Below are 18,519 nucleotides of genomic sequence, written 5' to 3' on the forward strand. Positions count from 1 at the left end.
GGAAAGCCCGGTCCCAACTCTGGCTCTGGCTCCATAGTTGACTCACAGGCGGCAGCCCCAAACCACTTCCCTCTAGGTGCCTCAGTTTCCCCATCTATAAAATGGGAGTGCTGACTCCCGCCCAAGAGACTGTGGGGTGGGGCAGCCCGGCTAATTAAACCTAAGATGAAAGAGGCCAGGATGAGAGCAGCCCTGGGAGGGAAGGCAGCTTGGGGGTAACAAGGAGCCTGTCTGGTTTCCCTGTCTGGGGCCCAGAGGGTGCTGATAACCACAGGCCCCTAGACCTCACCACTCACAGGGAGAGAGGAATGATTATTAAACCTCTTTTTACAGTTGGGGAGACAGGCTTCAAAGGGTCAGGAAGTCTGCCACTGGCTTTGGCCCGCATTTAGCCTCTGACCTTCAGCAGCGTTTCTGAGCTTTGGCTCCTTGAAGCCAGGGGTCTGGAGGGAGGGAACCTGTGTGTGGTTCCCGATGTGGTGGGTGCATCCACACGACTCCCAGGCTCACAGCCACCCTGGGGTACCCGGGGATGGCTACCATGCCCAGATGAGAAAACGAAGGCCCGGAGAAGTGCAGTCACTTGCCCCAAGTCATAGAACCCCTAAGAGGTAGAGGCTGGACCTCAGCAACAGCCCCCTACCGCCCCTGATGCCTTCCTTCCACATCAGCTACCCTCAGCCCTCGGAGGGTGTCCAGGTCCTGGGATGGGCTTTCCCCTTACCTGCCTGCCCAGATGTCCCTGCCCTGTTCCCCTCTAGGATGGCGGCACTGGTCTGTCCCTGGCACAGGCCAGGCAGAGAGTCAAGCTCAGCCCATCAGCACTGCGCACGATCATTCCAAGTCTGCAGTCAGCAGGCCCGCCGGGGAAAGCGACCCCCCAGCCAAGAGGGCCCAGGTGTGGGCTGCAGCCAGGTAGCGGAGCAGCGAACTCCCCCACTTGAAGTTCACACCTCATTCCTTCTCTTTCTGCTGAGTTTCCAGCCTACAGGGTGTAGCCCAGCTCCTGGGAGATAGACACAAGGCTTGGAAAAGGGAAAGTCAGTTTTCTGAGGGGTCCTGAGCCTCAGTTTTCTCATCTGTAAAATGGAGACATGGTCAGCCCATCTTCTCAGCACTGGGTGCTCCCTGGGGATACAGAGATGTCTTAAAAAGAACACCTCAATAGGCAAATCCGTAGAGAGCAGAGTAATGGATGCCAGGAGCTTGGAGAAGAGAGAAATGGGGAGTGACTGCTCATGTGTACAGCGTTTCTTCTGGGGTGATGAGAATGTTCTGGAAGACCGTGTTGATGACTGCACAACTCTGTGAAGATACCAAATCCCCTGAAGTGTATACTCTGAAAAGGTGGATTTTATGGTCTATGAATTATATCTAAATAAAACTACTAAAATGGTGTTAAAAGAAAAGCGGTCCCTTATATACAGAACTTAAGACGCGGGAGGGGGACAACAAACAAACAGGACAAATACAAATTTCACAAAGGAAAAGATGCTGCCATGAAAACAGGACGGGGTAATGGGTGAGGCGGTGGGGGTGAGGGACACTTGGCTGAAACCTGAATGACAAGAGGTAAGCAGTCATCAGGTGGAGAAAAGCCACCTGGGAGGAAGGCACAGCGGAGGAGAGGTCGGAGCCGGACCAGGCTCTGGCCCGCCGGGAGGATGGCGGGCACCCGGCGTGCTGGCGCGCGCAGAACCAGCAAGAATGGAGAGGCCAGCGGTTGGGAGGTCGGGAGGGACCAGAGTGCATCAAGCCCCCAAGATGTTATTCCAGCTGCCATGGGAGCCACGGGAGGGCTTGGGCTGGGGGGAGACAGCTGGCTGGGTGGGGGGGAAGGGGCTTTCTGTGGCCTTGGCCCACGGTGGCAGCTGTGGATGGAGGTGTGGGCATATGCGGCTGATTTGGGCACCCCTGGGACTCAGCGGTGGGTAGATGTTAGGGTGACGGAAGAGGGGGGACAGATGACCCCAGGCTTTGGCCCTGAATACTTGGTTCCAGTCTCCGCGGTGGGAAAGGCCATGGGAACTGAGGAGGGAATCAAGTCTGGCACCAGATGCGCAGCCACCGTGGAGAGCCTCACCTGGGTCTTTGGCCTTCTCTAGCAGGAACTTTTGGCTTCTCCCTGCACAGCTCCAGAGGCTCCAGATGGCCCAGAAATGCTCCTCCTCTGGCTACTGCCCCCTGCACCCCCCAGCTCCGGCCGAGGGAGCCTTCTGCCCACCTGGACATCGGGACAGTTGGGAGGCCCACGGGCAGGAACTCTGCAGAGGTGAAGGGATCGGTGTCCTGACAGCACTCATGGTTGCTCAGGGGCCTGGCTGCCTCCCCGAGGCTATTGTTACCTGGCGCTGGAAAGGCCACTATGTGAGCCACACAGAGGCCTTGGTGGCCGTGGAACCATCAGCCTGCTTGATGCGTCTATTTCCAAAGGCTGCTAGACTTCCGGCAAAAGCAAATCAACATCTCTTGACCTCTCTGAGGAACAGAGCTGGAACTAGGAGCCCCACTTTACAGATGTATAAACTGAGGTCCTGACAGGTTAGGTGGCTTGCCTCGAGTCCCCAGAGACTAAAAGTCTGGGGCACCCAGTGTCCTCACAGCACATCTCATCTCCTGGGAGCCCTTTGGCCTTCAACCTCCCTACTTCCCAGTCCCTGCCCTGCCTCTACCCTCTCCCGGCTTCCCTGCTAAGCCTTGTCTGGGAACAGGAAGGGGTAGTTCAAGACCTTCTCCATCTAACTCCTGCCCCAGCTCTTTCTAGGCTTCTCAGGCTGGGAGCCCAGCATTCAAGGCAGGAGCCAGCCTCGACTTTTCGGGGAGCACCGTCCTGGCTTGCTTGCTGGAGTTCTGCCTTCCTTCACTCCCCTGTCCCAACACTATGCCAACAAGAGAGGTCCACTCAGAACACCTAGAATCAGAGCTCATGGCTCCCTTTGCAGATCGCCAAGGCCACCATCACAGCCCGGCTCGGATAGTAGCGTCCTTACCAATCTCTCTAGTACTCCGTTCTACCACAGCTTCGCACCATACGGAGCCTCATGCGACATGGCACAGCCGCCTCTTCAACCTCAGTTCCCACACCTGCCTTCCCCTCCCAATCCCACCTCGTCTTTTGTTTCCTCTCACGACACTAGCCTCACTCCCACTCTGGGGCCCCAGGTGTCCTTCTGGGAATCTGGCTCTCCCGCCGGCTCGCCCAGCCGGCCCCTACCTCTTGTTCAGATCTCAGCACCCCCACCTGTGACTATCCCAACACCAAAGTCATGCATCGCACTAAAACTTTCCTTTTTTCTCTGTCTGCCTGGCACTACAGAATCATCAGTGCCAAGCAAATGGTGGGTGTTCGGTGTTTGTTGACTGAAGGAAGGAGTGAATGAATGACGTCTGACACTGTGTGGACGGAACAGAAGGAGCCTGCCCTCATGGAGTTCACAGGTTAGCTCGGTGTTTATCCAAGTTCATGCACATTGTCTCATTCTAGGGCGGCTCAGGAACCACAGACTACACACCAGCAGACTATGGGGCAAATCTGACCTGCAATGGTATTTTCTTTGACGTGTTCCATGGGGTTTTTTTTAAGATTTTTTTTTTTTTTTTTGAGGGGAGCCTGGGTGGTTCAGTCATTAAGGGTCTGCCTTTGGCTTGAGTCATGATCCCAGGATTCTGGAATCGAGCCCTGCATCGGGCTCCCTGCTCTGCCAGAGCTCTGCTTCTCCCTCTCCCACTCCCCCTGCTTGTCTCTCGCTGTCTCTCACTCTGTCAAATAAATAAATAAGATCTTAAAAAAATATTTTTGAGCCAACTTTAAAAAATTGGTTGCTTTTACATACAAACCTGGATTTGGGGCTTCTTTTCGAAAATGGACGGATGTGGCCACACTGGGTTTCTTTGTTCAAATGACATGATTATTAGTGCCCTTTTAGACGGCCACATTCTGCACCGTCCCTACCGCTCTCTCCAGCTTTCTCTCCCTTCCTGACAGCCTGCGTCAGCTGCCTTCGGTCACTGAACCTGCCCTGTTGCTTTCCTTCTAATCGATTTGCTTTGTATCCATTGCCTCTACCAAAAGTTGGAACATGAAAAGCTGAATGGGTCACACGAGTCAAGAAAAAGAGATATTCTTTCATGCAACAAGTATTTATCCATAACCCACTCTGTGCCAGGTACAGCGGTGGATACTGGATACCAGAGATACTGCAGCAGATAGCATGGGTGACTGTCCCTCCTGACACTGTGTGACATTCTTTCCACAAGTGGAGACAGTTGAGTTGTTCCTTACTAACCTCCTCCCCCCAACAAGAAAGACTGTGCTTCTTGTGTCCAAGGTCATCTGTGAAGACTTAGTTTCCACTAAGCACCTACTGTGTAACAAGCCCTGCGCAGGGTCTGGCACAGCCGAAATGCTCAATAAATATTTGTTGACTTAATTGGCTAAATCTACTTCCTAGACACACTGTGTTGGAAAATGTTTCTCCAGGATTTATTCAAAAGGTAAGGTGCTCACTTCCCACCAGTTGAACCAAAGGGTGCAGGTAATAAGGGAGGGGTGACAAAGTATGTTTGGGGTGTGCGAAGGCAGAGTCCTAGGAGAGGAAGGGACAACGAGCAGCGCCCGCTGCCAGAGCCCACAGTGACCCCGGGAGGTAGGTGACAGGATGCCCAGGTGATAGACTAGGAAACAGGCTGGAAAGGAAAGGCCTTTGGCCAAAGTCACAAGCCCCAGGAGGGAGTGAAGGAGGAAGCCACCTGTTCCTGAAGTGCACACTCTCCCCGCCCACCTTCAGGGGCTCCTGGACCACCTGTGGGGGGTGGAAGTAGAGGGCCTGCCCCAAAGTCGGCAGCCAGGCTTCTGCTCCCCTTTGACTAATGACTTTTGGAATTGTGCGAATTCATTTATCAGACTCATTTCCTCTTAATCTGTTCCAGCAAATATTTAACACATGGAAAAGGTGTATGTGTGGTAGAGATCCTGAAATGTTTATTTTATATGGCGGTAGATGGAGAGCTAAAAAGAGGAAGGGGTCCCATTCCTGACCCCAGGACGCCAGCTGGTAAGAGAAGCCCAAAGTGTCACAGTAACTTGGAAAGCAACAAGCACTCCCAGGGGGGGCCTCCCTCCAGCTAAACCTGGGGGCTGGACAGAGTCTGTTGAACGGTTGGGGGTGGGGAGTAAAGGGGAGGGTGTGTGTCCCAGGCTGACCCTCAGCCGAGGGTGGGCTTTTGCCGGAAGCAGACAAGAGCCCTCTACCTTGCAGGGGCTGAAACCAGGCAAAGTAGGTTGGGCACCTGAAATCTGGCTCTTTGGGACCAGGATGAGGTGTTTGCGGGAGTGTGAGCCCCAGCAACAAAGGCGCTAAGGTCTTACGGATCTCAGTGGACTCGCAGAGGTTTAAACGTCCCTTCCTCCACGAAGCCCTCCTCCCTTCCCTGGCCAGAAAGCGGGCTGGGACGGGGACCGGCGATCGGCTCTCCGCGGGCACTCTCCGCTTGGTACAGTGGCCGCGTCGTCCCCGCGGGCCCGCCCACCGGCCTACGCGCTCCTGGAGCCTCGCGTGCCTGCCCGCACGGAGCCGGAGCCCAGCAAATACCACTTGTCTGAACCACGAATTGCTCAGCCGGGCCTTCGGGATCCGGGCCGCCTGGGTCCAGGCCCGGTTCAACAAGTGTGGGCGGGACCGCCCGTTCCCGCCCGACGGCTTCGCGCCTCCCCGGGCGCCCCGGGCGCGCCGAGCCGGGCCGGGCCCCGTTGGGCGAGTTTCATTTCATCCCCCGCAGAGCGTGCGAGCTCGGGTGCACATAACGTTGCCCCCTCCCCTCCTCGGCTCCCCCCGAAACTCCGAAGCTTCCGTTCGCGAAGCACTAGCTAGCGCTCCCGGCTGGGGGGCGGTGGGGTTCCCCGGCGAGCGGGCGGCGGCCGGGCCGGCGGGGCAGCCGGGTGCTAGGTGCCCCGCGCCGGGCACCCCCCCCTCCGCCCCCGCCCGGCCACCCCGCCCAGGCCGCGAGGCCACCTCACCGGCAGCGGAATGGAAACCGGTTCGACAGGTAACAAATAGGTGGGTTGTCACCGTTATTTCCCAACGCATGCGCCGTCGCTCCCCGGGACGCTCCAAGCTAATTAGCTCAGATCACCCCCCCACCCCGCCCCAGCCACCAACACACACCGCCGCGAGCCAATAAAGCGTGAACCCGTCCGTCCGGCTCGCACTTTAAGACTTCCCGAGCAGCCGCGGGGGACGCCAGTCGAGCCGGGAGACGCTTACCTGCCGCTTCCCCGGCCGCGCGGTGCACCTGGCAGCAAGGGCCTCGGCCGGCAGGGAGGGCGGCAACGGCCCCGCGGAGTGGGAGGCGGGCGCGCGCGCCGTCCCGGGCACTGTCTCCCCGCAGAACGTGGGGGGCCCTTGGCGACTCGTTCCCCGAACCGCCCCCTCCCCTCCCCGGCCCCCCGGCTCGGCCCGGGACAGGTGGGACGGCTCCCGGCTGTAGTTGCGGAAGCGGACGGCGCCGGGCGAAGAGGGTTCGAAGATGCCCCGCGCGTTCCTGGTGAAGAAGCCGTGCGTCTCCACGTGCAAGAGGAACTGGAGCGAGCTCCCCGACGAGGAGCGCGGCGAGATCTACGTGCCAGGTGAGGCGCGGCCCGCCGCTCCCCCGAGCCTGCGGCGCCCGAGGGGCCGGGGCAGGGGGCCGTCCGGGCGGCGTGCATGCGGGGCGCAGCGGCGCGGAGCCGGGCGGGCGGGCGGGCGCAGCCGGGGCGCCCGATTTAATGTTTAAGCGGCCGCGGCCCCGTTAGCCCGGGGCGCGGGGGGAGGGGAGAGGAGGGGGGAGGGCAGGGCGGCGGCGGAGGCGCCGGCTGGGGGCGGGGGCCGGCGGGAGGGGGCGAGGGCAGTTCCCAGACCCCGCGGCTGGGCCGGGGGCGGGCGGGTCCGTGGCGCGCGGGTCCGCGCGGGTCCGCCCTCCCCTCCACCGGCCCGAGCCGCGGCGCAGGGGAAGCAACGGGGTGTGTCACCGCTCCGGCGACCCTCCACTCTCACGTCGTAAATCCAGAAAGCGGGGACTTTTATGAGGCGGGAGGAGGGCACTGGAGCGATGCCACCTCGGGGGGCAGGGAGCGAACTGGAGCTTCAGCCGCAATTTGTGCAAAATGTAAGAGAAAACTCGTTTAAGCCGCCTTCCTGGATCTCTCCGTCTTTCCCACACTCCGGTGGCCAGAAGGTCGTGGTGGGGGTCAGGCCGCCAAGGGTTACCGGCCGGCCGCCCCGCGGAGTGCACGGAGACCCGTGGGGACGGTTCCTGGCTACGCCCCGCTTGTCCTGGGGACCAGGGTGGGATCGGGTCTCACCGCCGGCAGAAACGCGCCTCCTTGCCGGGGACATACTTGCAGAGGACGCAGCTGAGCAGACGGACAGTGCTTTTCACGAGCCCAGCCCCCCCGCCAGGGGACCAGGCCCCCGCGGCCGCTGGTGCGCCCAGCCTGTTTTTGGAGGACGCCTTGACAGCGTCCGAGCCTTTGAATGAGTAACCCGAGTTGCTTCCCTCTCCAGTGGCATCTTCCTCTGGAAGTCCTGAGAACACTTTGGTGCCTTCTATCCTCCTCCACCCCCAAGAAAATCTTTGGTCGGGAGAAAGGCAGCTTCCTTCCGAACTCCCCCTCCCCTCGCCTTGCGGGTGGGGCGCCGCCCCCGCCCCCCCCTCCCCCCGCGCTGCACACCCAGCCCAGCGCCTCCACGGGAGGTGGAGGTGGGGGGCAGGGGTTGTAATTAACCAACCGACTTTGACCCTTGATCTGCGGGCTCCCTGGCACCGCCCAGGGCCTTGCAGGAGAGTGGTGAAATGAGGGCCGTGAGGGGCCCTGTACCAGCTCCTGCCTCAGTTTCTCTCCTAGCATAAACTGGTGGAGACAGTGGGTGTAGTGGTGAGATCTCTGTGACCTGACGGGCCAGGAGCCAATGGCCTGTGACGCTGCTGGGATGTTTCGCAGGTTATCTCAAGGGCTTTGGCGCAGCTTCTAGAGCCTCCTGAAAACAAGGGGAAACTGAGGCCAAAACGCAGCTCACCTGAGGGGGATTGGGGTGTGGGCCCAGGATTCTGTGTATAGTTTCCTGCCTGACCAAGTTCCTGGCAGGCGGGGTGGCGGTGGTGGTGGGGTTCCCCCCCCCTAGAAGGGCGCGAGAGGAACGGAGCCCCCTTCTTTGCTCCTGCCTCCTCCCTCACCTGTGTTTGTCTTGCTGCTTAGCTGCGCCTTCGGATCTGATAAACTGAACTTGGACTGTGTTAAAGGTGAGCTGAGCCTTGCGGGAGACTCAGTGTGCTGTTATTTTTAGTTTTATTTCACATCCCAATCAGTAACAGATCATGTGTTGACTTTTACAAAGGACAAAGAAATTCCGTTTGTTCAAATCATTGACTTCCTTGCATCCTGGTGACTTTCCCCACCAGAGTCCTGGTGGCCCTTGCGGGAGCAGTGTGGAGGGCTGTCCCTACAGGGGATGGCCGAGGAGGGCTTCCGGGTGGTCTGTGCCACCTGCTGCTGGTGTCCAGAGCAGGGAGCTGTGCAGGCCTCTCTCGAGACAGGATCGGCCCAGATGGTTGGGTCCGGGTCTAAACCTGGAGGGCACAGGTGAGCGTTTGCCCTCGTCGTTCTGGGGAGGGTGAGTCCTGTGGGGTGAAGCAAGGGGTAGAAGGCAAAGCACTTAATTTAGCTTCTAGAAGCCATGTGGCCCACTGGAGAGTTTTCCCACAGGTTTTGGAAATGAGAAAGGGAATGTTCTCGGGCCACGCTTGGGTGCCTCAGATGGCTGGAGAGGGGGGAGTGTGTTTTGTGGTGGCTTGTCCCCTGGCTGAGCCATTCCATCACTAGCCGACCATGACCCCAGGAGCCGGCTGGGCACGTTTCCTTCAGCCCACCTCACAGGCTCAGCACGTTGTGACCAGCTAAGCATTGACCCCGGTCCCACTGGGAGAGGCCCTGCGGGAGCTGGGGAACAGGGAAGCCTTTGAGGTCTGACCTTCCTGCCCGACCCTCGGAGATCCTGAAGGCATCAGAGAGCCCCTGGGAGGCTGAAGGCTCAGGGCACCGGTACCCGGCACTCTAGCCTCTCTCCCTGAGGCACGATTCTAGAAGTTCCCATCCCCAGGGCAGAACCTTTTCCTGGCTTCACTCCCCCTTCCAAAGCCAAGGGGAAAAGCCCAGAAGCGGGCACAGGGGGCTGTGAGGTCATAGAGGAAGGGAGGCCGCAGGTTACCTCTCTGGGCCCAAGAGCCCAGCCTGAGCCCTTCACGCCCTGCCCTCCTGTCCCAAGGCGTTTCTCCCTTGCTCTAGCAATAGAACAGGGAGTGATGCTGGCTTCTCAAGAAGGAAGCACTGGTACCCACTAAACTCCATCTCTTGGACTGAAAGGGAAGCCGGGGAAATGGGGATGAAGCCCCGTACCCCAAGCCCTTGCTGAGCCACAGTGGAAAGTCAGGAAGGTGCTTGAAGGCAGATGAGCCTAGGAGCAGCCTGGAAGCCAAAATGCCCTGCTCCCAGATATGGGCATCCCAGGGCCCCTTCTAGGCCCCCCTGCACCCCCTTCCTGGCATTGGGGCCTCTGCAATCTGTCTCCCCAGTTCACCAGCACCCTCCACCCCAGGGAGGCAGCCAGGCCGAGGCAGGGGAGATGGGAGGTGCTGAGCCCGGAGCTGACGAGTCAGGCCAGGAGCCTGGCTGCTCACTGTCCAGGCCGAGGCGGACCAGCTTCTCAGTCCGCTCTGGGCCCCAGAGTACGTGTGTTCGGTGGGAGGGACTGAGGGCTTCGGGGGAGATCTGGCCTCCAGTGAGGGTCCTTCTTCTAATTCCTGGGAAATGCTGGCAGGGAAGGAAAGGCCTGCTATCGTCTCCAGGCCGCAAGGCTGGGAGCACAGAAAGCCACCCAGTGAGTGGGGACGGAAGAGCAACTCGGGCCTGGGCAGTGGCCTAGATGGGGCTCCTGCCTGCCCTGTGGGGCGCTGTCCCATAAGCTGCCAAGCTCTTTGCTCCCGGCTGGGGTAACCCAAGACAGACTCCTGCCAGACCGTTTGTCCCAGAAAGAAAGCAGGTGAGGCAAGTCCTCTGGGCACAGGGAAGACTAGAGCGAGGGTGGCCACTGTTGATGGTCACTTGCAACACATTCGGAGTCCCACAGAGGTGCCCGTCCCCGTGCTGGCTGGAAGAGTGGGATGGGGGGGGCGGCAAAGGGAGGCACAGCCCTCAGCGGGTCAGGGCTGCCCACCCTGGCACCAGGGCCGAAGTGCCCGGCGCTGAGGGGCCCGGTGTCGACTTTGAAAGGCAATTGGGAAAGGGGAAAAAGAGATTGCCTGAGAGACACTTGGCATTCACAGGATGAAAGCCACAGGCTGGGGCACAGGCCCGTTGTTTCCAGGGCTGCCCATCTCTACCAGTTGGCTGGCCCTCACTGCCTTTCCGGCACTGCTACCTGACCTGCAGGGGCGGGGGGCAGACGGGCACGGGGAACCCCTGCCTCTCCTGATAAGGGGGCAAGGCCAGCTCACACCAGCGTGGGTCTTGCTGATACATGGTCCCTCCTGATTCGGAGCTGAGTCACAACCCGCACCCCCACCCACCAGGTCAACCCCAGCACCGCCCCCCCGAAACCTCCCTCCAGGGTCGGGGATCAGGCATCCTCACATGTGCCTCACCTGCTCTCCTTAGAGAGCAGCCCTGACCGGAGGCCTGGCGTGGGGTAGGACCTGGCCCTCTGGCCGGCGTGCGGCCAGCAGCATGCAGTCTGGGGTAGGGACAGGCTTGAGAGAGGGGACTTGCTGAGGACAAGGAGTTGGGGAGCTGGCCCTTGGCTGGAAAGCTGCCCTGGGCCCCCTGGGCCCTCCGCGTCACCCCACAGAGGCGAGTGGGGCCAACAGAAGGGGAGCCCGTGAGCCCCTGCGGGAGTAAGTGGGGAGACGGCCCAGCTGGTCTGGCCCTGCCACACTCCGCTGCTGTGGGCGGGCGATGAGTCGCCACAGCCACCTTGCCGGAAACATCTAATTAGGGGACAGAGAGCAGCACAAGCAGGGCCCGACCAGTTCTGCTTCCTGCCTCCTGCTGCCAGGTGCCACCCAGTGACACCCAGGGACAGGAGCGGCACGCCGATGAGCACTCCGTGTGCGTGCGGCGGCGGCAGGGTGTGCTCCTGGGGGTGGCGGGAGGACAGGTTTGGCGGGCGGGGCCGAGGCAAACATCCCCACCCTGGCACCCTATGGCGGCCGTCCAGCCCCCGCTGCCCCTGGCTCGGGCAGGGGGGTGGGTAGACTGCCACCCCCTCAGTGGAGCCAGGGGGAGCCCAGAGCGACAGCTCCCTCTGAGCACAGACTGGTAAGCCCTCACCTGCTGTCACTCCTCCCTCTGCCGTTGCCTGGGAGGCTGCTGTGGCCCGGCTCCCACTTCCAGGAGCTTCGCTCAGGCTCTCTGATACTGAAAGACAGAAGGGGGTAGAGCTTCCTGTGGGTCTCTACCTAGATTGAGAAATGGAAATTGTCATTCAGCTTTGAATTCTCGGCCAAGATCTCTCTCCAGTGGCCCGTAAAGCGGCCTCAGAAGCCGCCAGCACTCTGACAGCCCCCGCCCGGTGTGCAGACCGCCGTCACTGTGGGGAGGCCGGAGGGAGCCCGAGAGCTTGCCCCCCCACCTCCCAGCACCCCCCACCCCCCCGCCAGCCTCCCAGGGTTCCGAGGGAGGCGCCGTGCCAGCTCAGAGGCCGGGCCTGGGCCAGGCACTGGTGAATCAACACCCGGAATGAGGTGGCTCATTAAAGTCCCCCGGACAGACGGACGCCAGTGCCAGCAGAACGGGTTCTGGGCGGCAGGCAGGCGCATTCTTCCCTTGTCAGACCTTTGTTGTGTTTTGAGGGGGCGAGAGCCAGGGCCTCTCCCGAAACTTCTTCGGTGCTTTCATATTCGCGCTTCCTGCATTAGTAGCTCCTGGGCCTTCCTTGTCTTCTACCTCCAGCGCCCCCTGTCCTGGGGCCGCCCCTCCCTGGGTCCCCTCTGTCTCAGGGCCTCTCTGTCTCAGCAGCTCCTGGGCCGGCGGGTGTGCTGGGCCTTGTCCGCTGGTCCGAGACCTACACTGGGTCTCCTAAGTCCGTCTTCTAGAAGCACCCTCATCCTTTTCCTTCCTATGCCCCTCTTGATTTATCCTTTCGAAGCTTGGAAAATGTTCCTGGCTTATGGCGTTTAGGGACAGCAGATCCTCGCACTACAAGACGGGTTTGAACCACACGGCAGGGGCTGCTCAGACATTGGGTCCTTTCCGTAAATACAGCACAGGGCTGGGAATGTGTTTTCTCTTTCTTAGGATTTTCTTCATAACACTTTTCTTCATTATCCTTATCCTTATGACACATAGAACATGCAAAACGTGTGTTCCACTACTGTTTCTGTTCTCGATAAGGCTTCTGGGCAGTTAACGTTCTGGGGCAGCCAGAAGTTACATTCGGATTTTTGATGGTGGGGGTGGGACTCTGTGCCCTTAAGCCCTACCCAGTTAAAAGGTCAAGTGTATGTATAGAGTTGAGCCTTTCCGGGAAGAAAAAGACTGATACATGAAAACATTAGCTAGTCTGGCCCCTCTTTGGTCCCCTCCGTGTGGCTCAGGCAGCACGTCCTTCTCCGTGCTCCGCCCCGGGGGCCCAGCCTCTCTGGCCCCGTTCAGTGTGAGCTGTCCCTGGCAGGGAGCGGCCGCCACCGAGGGCTGCCAGGTATCGGTGCCTTGGAGGGCGGAGGCTGGGAGCCCAGCCCTCGGTGTGCTATGGCGAGCAAGCGGTCCCCGCTGTGGGGCAGGCTTGCATAAGAGCTGGGCACGGCGCCCAGGAGACCGTTCCGCGGCATCCACCTGCTGCCGCCTGACCCCCTCCCTGCTCCCCCTCACCTGTCCTGTTTGCCTGCCGCGCTTGGCCGGCGGGAGTGGCGAGCCTCGAGCCCCGCAGAGCTGCAGCAGCAGACCCCAGCCAGCCCCGAGGACCACCCGCTCCCCCCAGGCCAGCCGCTAAATCGGCCTGTAGCAGCAGCCCAGGTCGGCCCAGGCCAGGGGCCAGGGATGAATCCCCAGACCCAGGGCCTCCAGTGGTGCCCCCTTGTCCACGCAGGAGCACGGATGAGACCTGGAATCCAGAGGGACTGGCCCAGGTGGGCCAGGCGGACAGCTCTGGAGGGATAATTGGCGGGGCAGGTTCGGTCCTCCCAGTTCCGCTAAGACACAAATTACTCAGCAGGCAGGCCTGTGGGCTGTGGTGCTTGGCGGGCGTCCCCTGTAATTACCTTAATGGGGCAGGAGGGAGGGGCAGCAAGTACGGGCTGGGGACAGCCTGCCCTGCCAAGGCGGAGGCTCCCGGGCCCAGCCAGCCCACTGCCCGGCAGCCGTCCGGAGAGACCCCTGAATCCCGCTCTCCCTGCCAGACCCTCACCTGGTTCTTCTTCTCTTTGCAGTCAGTCTGGGCTTTGGCCCCCCACAGCCCTACCGGGAGCCAGAGCCGTCGGTGGCTGAGCCCCCGTCGTGCCCCCTGGTTTTGGACATGAGCCTTCGGGACTCCAGCTATGGTGTGGCCCCAGGGCCCTGCGTGGTAGCCCAGCTGCCCTCCGAAGACATGAGTCGTTTGGCAGAGCCCCAGAGCAGAGACCACGGCTTTCTGCGCACCAAAATGAAGGTACTGAGTCTCATACCATCTCCGAGGACCGGGAGTGTGTCTATAGACCTGTGTCTGGCCCACCAGACCGGGTACAGTGAGACCCAGGCAGAGGCTGGCCTTGGATCTGGGCCTGGGTTTCTGCCGAGAAGCGGACCCAGCAGGGCACAGGTTGGGGCGGAAAAGAAGAAAAGTAGGTCTAAAGCGACAGTGTCGACTTTGGGAAGAAGCAGCAGGGCGTCAGAGATATTTCACCCTTGGGAGGTCTGTTCTAGGAGTTGCTTCGGTTTGTTTCTGGCCTTAAAGGGAGCCACCTCTTTGCAAGCCCTAGGAAAAGTGGGGGACAGGAGCCCAGCTCCGCCCCTTCTCCTGGCTTCTCCTCCGTGCTGTGCTGCGCCCAGAGTGAATTCTGGAGTCCTCCTTGTGGTTCACTGTCCCTTGAGGCAGGTGCCCTGCGGTTTCCCTCTCCCCAAGTGTGCCACTTCTGTCCCCTTTGGCCTCAGAAGCCTCACATTGAGGGCAAAGCCAGGGGAGCCGCCTGCTGCACTCAGCCTCAGTGGTGGGAACCGTAAGGAGGGCAGGAGGCAGTAGAAATGCCCCCACTTTCGAGGAGCATGCAGCCAGTGAGGCTGTCTCTGGCCGGGCCCGAGTTCCTGAAAGGTCTAGGCTCTCGAAGCACCTGCCAGCAGCGATCTAGTGGAAGGGTTCTTGTAGCCCTGTTCTCTGTGCCAAAGCACTGCAGAAAGCGGGCACCAGAAGGCCCTTCCTCCTTCTCTTCCCCATGTAGGCCAAGTGCATGTTGTAACTAGAGGGAAAGCACGCAGACACCGGCTGGTCAGGTGGCCGGGGAGCCAGCACAGTGGCCCTGAGCCCCTGTGGGCCTTCCTGTCATCCACTGGACCCCGGTTGGTAGGAAGGGCATGGAGAGAAGGCAGAGGGCACAGGATGGCAGGTGCACCCGAGGAGTGGGTCTTGACCTGAAAGGTCTTAGCTGGCCGGCAGCAGAAGGCCTTTCCCTGGGGCCTGAAGGGGTAGAGGAGGAGCTGATGGGTGGGACCGGGTGGCAGGAGGAGGGGTCACAACAGGCCCACAGAGCACAAGCAGCCTCTGGACGGTAACGGACGTGGAGGATGGAGACCATGTCTCCCTGTGCGGGCCACGCGGCCGGAAAGGCACGGCTGTCACTCGGAGCTGCATCCTCTCTGAGGGGCAGAGGGTGGCCAGGATTTGCTTCCAAATGATCCAGGGCCAAGGGCTAGGCTGCGACGGAAGGAGAAGACAAGACCGGCCCTAAGTGCTACCTGATGGTCACTGTAGTCCCGGTGCTCATCTCCGTGTCTGACAAGATCTGAGATTTTCCGTAGTGACAAAAGAAACGAAGAAGGTGTCTAAGTAAGAGGGTCGTGAGGATGGCAAGGGGCCTCCCCTCACACCGTGACGGGCCTGGCTCTGTACAAGCAGGGGGCCGGGCTCCAGGCTCTGAGTGGCGGCGGCCCCAGAGGCCGTGTCCTGGTGGTCCTCGGTCCCACCTCAGAGGAGGCGAACAGAGGGCACAGGTGCAGAACAGCGGCTTTGAGCCCCGCGGCGGGAGCCTTCCTGACAGGCGGTGGTGACCAGCCGTTCGTACAGGGAGCTTCTTGCAGGTCTCTAGAGAGGGCAAAGGGGCCGGGTGGCCGGGGGTTGGGGAAGCCGGCAGCAGCCTGGCCATGGACCCAAAGTCTCCTTCCGGCCCCTCCCGCGCTGATCTGTGAGGCAGTGGCACAGAGGTGTGGCCTCTGGAGGGCGAGCTTGGCTGTCCCTGGGCCATGGCATGCCCCCATGCAGCCCACGCTCCGGACGGCTGTTGCAAACCCCATCCTCGCCCACAGGTGACCATGGGGGACAGTCCCAGTGGAGACCTCTTCACCTGCCACATCTGCCAGAAGGCCTTCACCTACCAGCGCATGCTGAACCGCCACATGAAGTGTCACAACGACGTCAAGAGGCACCTGTGCACCTACTGCGGGAAAGGCTTCAATGACACGTTCGACCTGAAGAGGCACGTCCGCACCCACACCGGTGAGAAGAGCCCCTGGGAGTCCCTGCCCGGCGGGGGAGGGGAGATCCACGGCCTGGGAGGGGGCGTCCTGGGGCTCAGGGCAGAAGCCCCTGTGGCTCATGGGTCGGTCCCTCAGGGAGCTGGAGACGGGGCTGGCGTCCTCCGCTCCTCCTGCCCAGAGTCAGGTGGCCTGGCCTCTCCACGTCAGGGAAGGGGCCCACGGGCTTGCCGTCGGCTCGCTGACCCCCATGTGCCCCTCCCCGCAGGTGTGCGGCCCTACAAATGCAGCCTGTGCGACAAGGCCTTCACGCAGCGCTGCTCGCTAGAGTCCCATCTCAAGAAGATCCACGGTGTGCAGCAGAAGTACGCGTACAAGGAGCGGCGGGCCAAGCTGTACGTGTGCGAGGAGTGCGGCTGCACGTCCGAGAGCCAGGAGGGCCACGTCCTGCACCTGAAGGAGCACCACCCCGACAGCCCGCTGCTGCGCAAGACCTCCAAGAAGGTGGCCGTAGCCCTGCAGAACACTGTCACCTCCCTGCTCCAGAGCAACCACCACCTCTGAGCGGCCCCGCCCGGCCCGGGTCTCCTGCCCGCTGCCTGGCGGTGACTGGGCCTAGAGCCCCCTGCGGCTCACATGTCCACTCAGGCCTGGCGCTGAGCTCTGCTCACATTTGCGTTTTTGTCTGAGGGGCAGAGGCCACTCTGAGCCCGGACCAACGTGGGCGAGGCCCAGGGTGCCTTCCCCGTGAAGCAGCCCGCCTACAGTGAAAAGACTTCCTTCCCAGAGGACGGATGGGGATGCTCGGCGGCCATGCTGCTCCGGAGCGCGGAGCATGGGACCGGGGCCACAAGCTCCCCTCAGGGCAGCGGAGGGAAGAGCAGGGGCCGAGAGCAGCTGGGCAAAGCAGGGTGCTGGGGGAGCTGGCGCCCGCCTGCCCTGCAGTGTGCCTAAGCTCAGGGCCATGGGGGCCTTGGCCCTTCCCTCGGGGCGGTGCATACACTGTGCACAGCCACGGATGCTCCTGCACACACAGGAGGCCTTTCCACACATCACCTCATTTTTAGGAAACCGACAACAAGGTGCCAAGGAAGTTTTATTTCCTTTTTTTGACACATGTACAGATATTAATATATTTTTGGTGCCAATGGTGGCTATTTTTAAGAGAGGATGGAGCTGGCTTTGTTCCCTCTCCGTGCAGTTCTATTTATCCTGGACATTTCATACCTCCTCTGTGCCTTGGCTCTGGGGGCAGGTGGGGGGCTTCCCTAAGCCACTCCCAAGCCTTGTACCTCCCAAGATATTTCACCAAAGACCTTCCTCCAGTCCTGCCTGGGGGCTGCCCATCTGCTGGGGTAACGCACTGCGTTGGCTACTCCCCCTCCCCCGGGGGGCTCTGCTTCCCTCCTACATCCTTTCAAAGCCTGCCTAGGGGTTACCAAGAGCCTGTCTGCCTCCTAAGAATGGACCTTTTGTGGAACAACTCACCGTTGTGGAGGCCAAGAGTTTGTCCAGTGGCAGCTGTAGGAGGAAGGCCTGTGGGGTGGTGAGTCCTTGATCCGCAGAGTCCGCTCTCTGGGACACTGAGAAGAGAACAGGACCAGGCTGCAAGGCCTGCCCTTCCTGGGTGGAGTGAACAAACCTAGGGCAGCAGCGAAAAATTGGGCCCCATCAGAGGCCCCTCGGGAGGGCAGCATTAGATGTTTGAGGCCTACTTTCTGACTTTTTCACATGGCTGGGTTACGAGCGCGTGAGGAACAAGCCATCCCAGAACTGGTTGGCTCGACTGGAGGAAATCGGCCACCAGGCTCTAATGGTGTGGCTGGGTTTCCTGCTAAAAAACAGGAGAAGGGGTGTGGGTCAAAAAGGAGAGAGGCACAGGGCTGGAGCCAGCCTGCCGAAGAAGGAGAAGGCAAACTGGAAAGACGTCCGAAGAGTGCGGCGGGCTGGGCCGGCCGGGCCCCTGGGCAGAACCAGCCCCAGACTGAGGGGAAGGTGCTTTCTCCCACCGCCCTCTGACTGTGTATACATTGTTCTGGAAGACTCCTGTTTTATTTTACTTTAGAGTGTCTGGGAGCCGCTGTATTCTGGAAGTTATATAGTATAAAATAACCTTATCTGGAAGCTCTGTTTCGTTTACATTTCTGTAGCCCTGTGTTATTGCAATCGGAGGGAGCCCTAACGCTCTGTGTTGTCTGTTTTATTTTATAACTTTCCCTCCAACTATTAAAATCAAAGAATTATCGTTTTCTGAGTTTCTGCTTTTTTGTCTTATAGACCTCTTTTTCCACCCGCAGGGAAATCAATCAAAACGGTTGTTGCATTCTAGGCAAAGCTTTCCCCTTTTACGGTTACCAGTGAGCCTCAAGTCCAGCCGAGACTCTGACGTGCACAGATGCAGTGGCCTGCCCCTGGTCTCGGCACTCAGAGCCTGCCGACTGACCCCTGGGCCGCTCGCCCCACCTGCCCTGTGCTCCTGCGTCCTGGCGTGGCCGCCGGGCCAGCATAGTCACTCGTAGTCCAGTTTCCACTTCCCTTCCTAGCACCTGCTAGGACCACAGAAGGAAGACACTGATCCCAAATGACAGGGCGCAAAGGTCACATCACTTCCGGGTCGGGCACCTAGTATCGGGCCAGCTACATCCGCACAGCTCGTGTTCTGTGCCGGGCACCTTGCGTTTCACCCACATTGGCTCACTTGATCTTTTGGCCACTGCCCAGAAGACACTGCCATTCCCGCCGTGAGAAGCTGGGTCTCGCCATGAGCTCTGCCACCATGACACCAGGGTGCAGCCTGTCCCTCCGGGCCATTCAAACGAGGCAGGAATTTA

General features: G+C 60.4%; 2 protein-coding genes across 8 annotated transcripts in view; one reads left to right on the forward strand and one right to left on the reverse strand.

Moving 5' to 3' along the window:
• The first annotated feature begins 6,094 nt into the window (after nt 1-6,094).
• On the forward strand, nt 6,095-17,936 carry OVOL1 (ovo like transcriptional repressor 1). 5 transcript variants are annotated; one of them, XM_032357394.1, is made up of 4 exons: nt 6,095-6,625; nt 13,456-13,673; nt 15,521-15,710; nt 15,957-17,936. In XM_032357394.1, the coding sequence occupies exons 1-4, from the start codon at nt 6,526-6,528 to the stop codon at nt 16,250-16,252; spliced, it is 804 nt and encodes a 267-aa protein (XP_032213285.1). In that variant the 5' UTR covers nt 6,095-6,525; the 3' UTR covers nt 16,253-17,936. The 5 variants fall into 5 exon arrangements, with proteins under 5 accessions (XP_032213285.1, XP_032213288.1, XP_032213287.1 ...); XM_032357397.1 differs by lacking the exon at nt 6,095-6,625 and adding an exon at nt 6,970-7,143; XM_032357396.1 differs by lacking the exon at nt 6,095-6,625 and adding an exon at nt 7,184-8,277.
• LOC116598502 overlaps nt 8,268-18,519 on the reverse strand; it is a 38,783-nt gene continuing 28,531 nt past the window's right edge. Inside the window, exons 1-3 of one of the 3 annotated variants that reach the window (XM_032357388.1) lie at nt 17,177-17,410; nt 11,360-11,446; nt 8,268-8,655 (exon numbers count right to left, since the gene is read on the reverse strand). In XM_032357388.1, coding sequence (XP_032213279.1) covers nt 8,478-8,655; nt 11,360-11,446; nt 17,177-17,385 — 474 coding nt within the window. In that variant the 5' untranslated portion in view covers nt 17,386-17,410 and the 3' untranslated portion in view covers nt 8,268-8,477. Of the gene's footprint in view, nt 8,656-11,359; nt 11,447-15,589; nt 15,670-16,052; nt 16,142-17,176; nt 17,411-18,519 lie in introns of those variants that run through there. The other 2 variants (XM_032357389.1, XR_004289095.1) reach the window with 2 other exon arrangements.

This window comes from Mustela erminea, chromosome 9 (assembly GCF_009829155.1).
Source record: "Mustela erminea isolate mMusErm1 chromosome 9, mMusErm1.Pri, whole genome shotgun sequence".
NCBI lineage: Eukaryota > Metazoa > Chordata > Mammalia > Carnivora > Mustelidae > Mustela > Mustela erminea.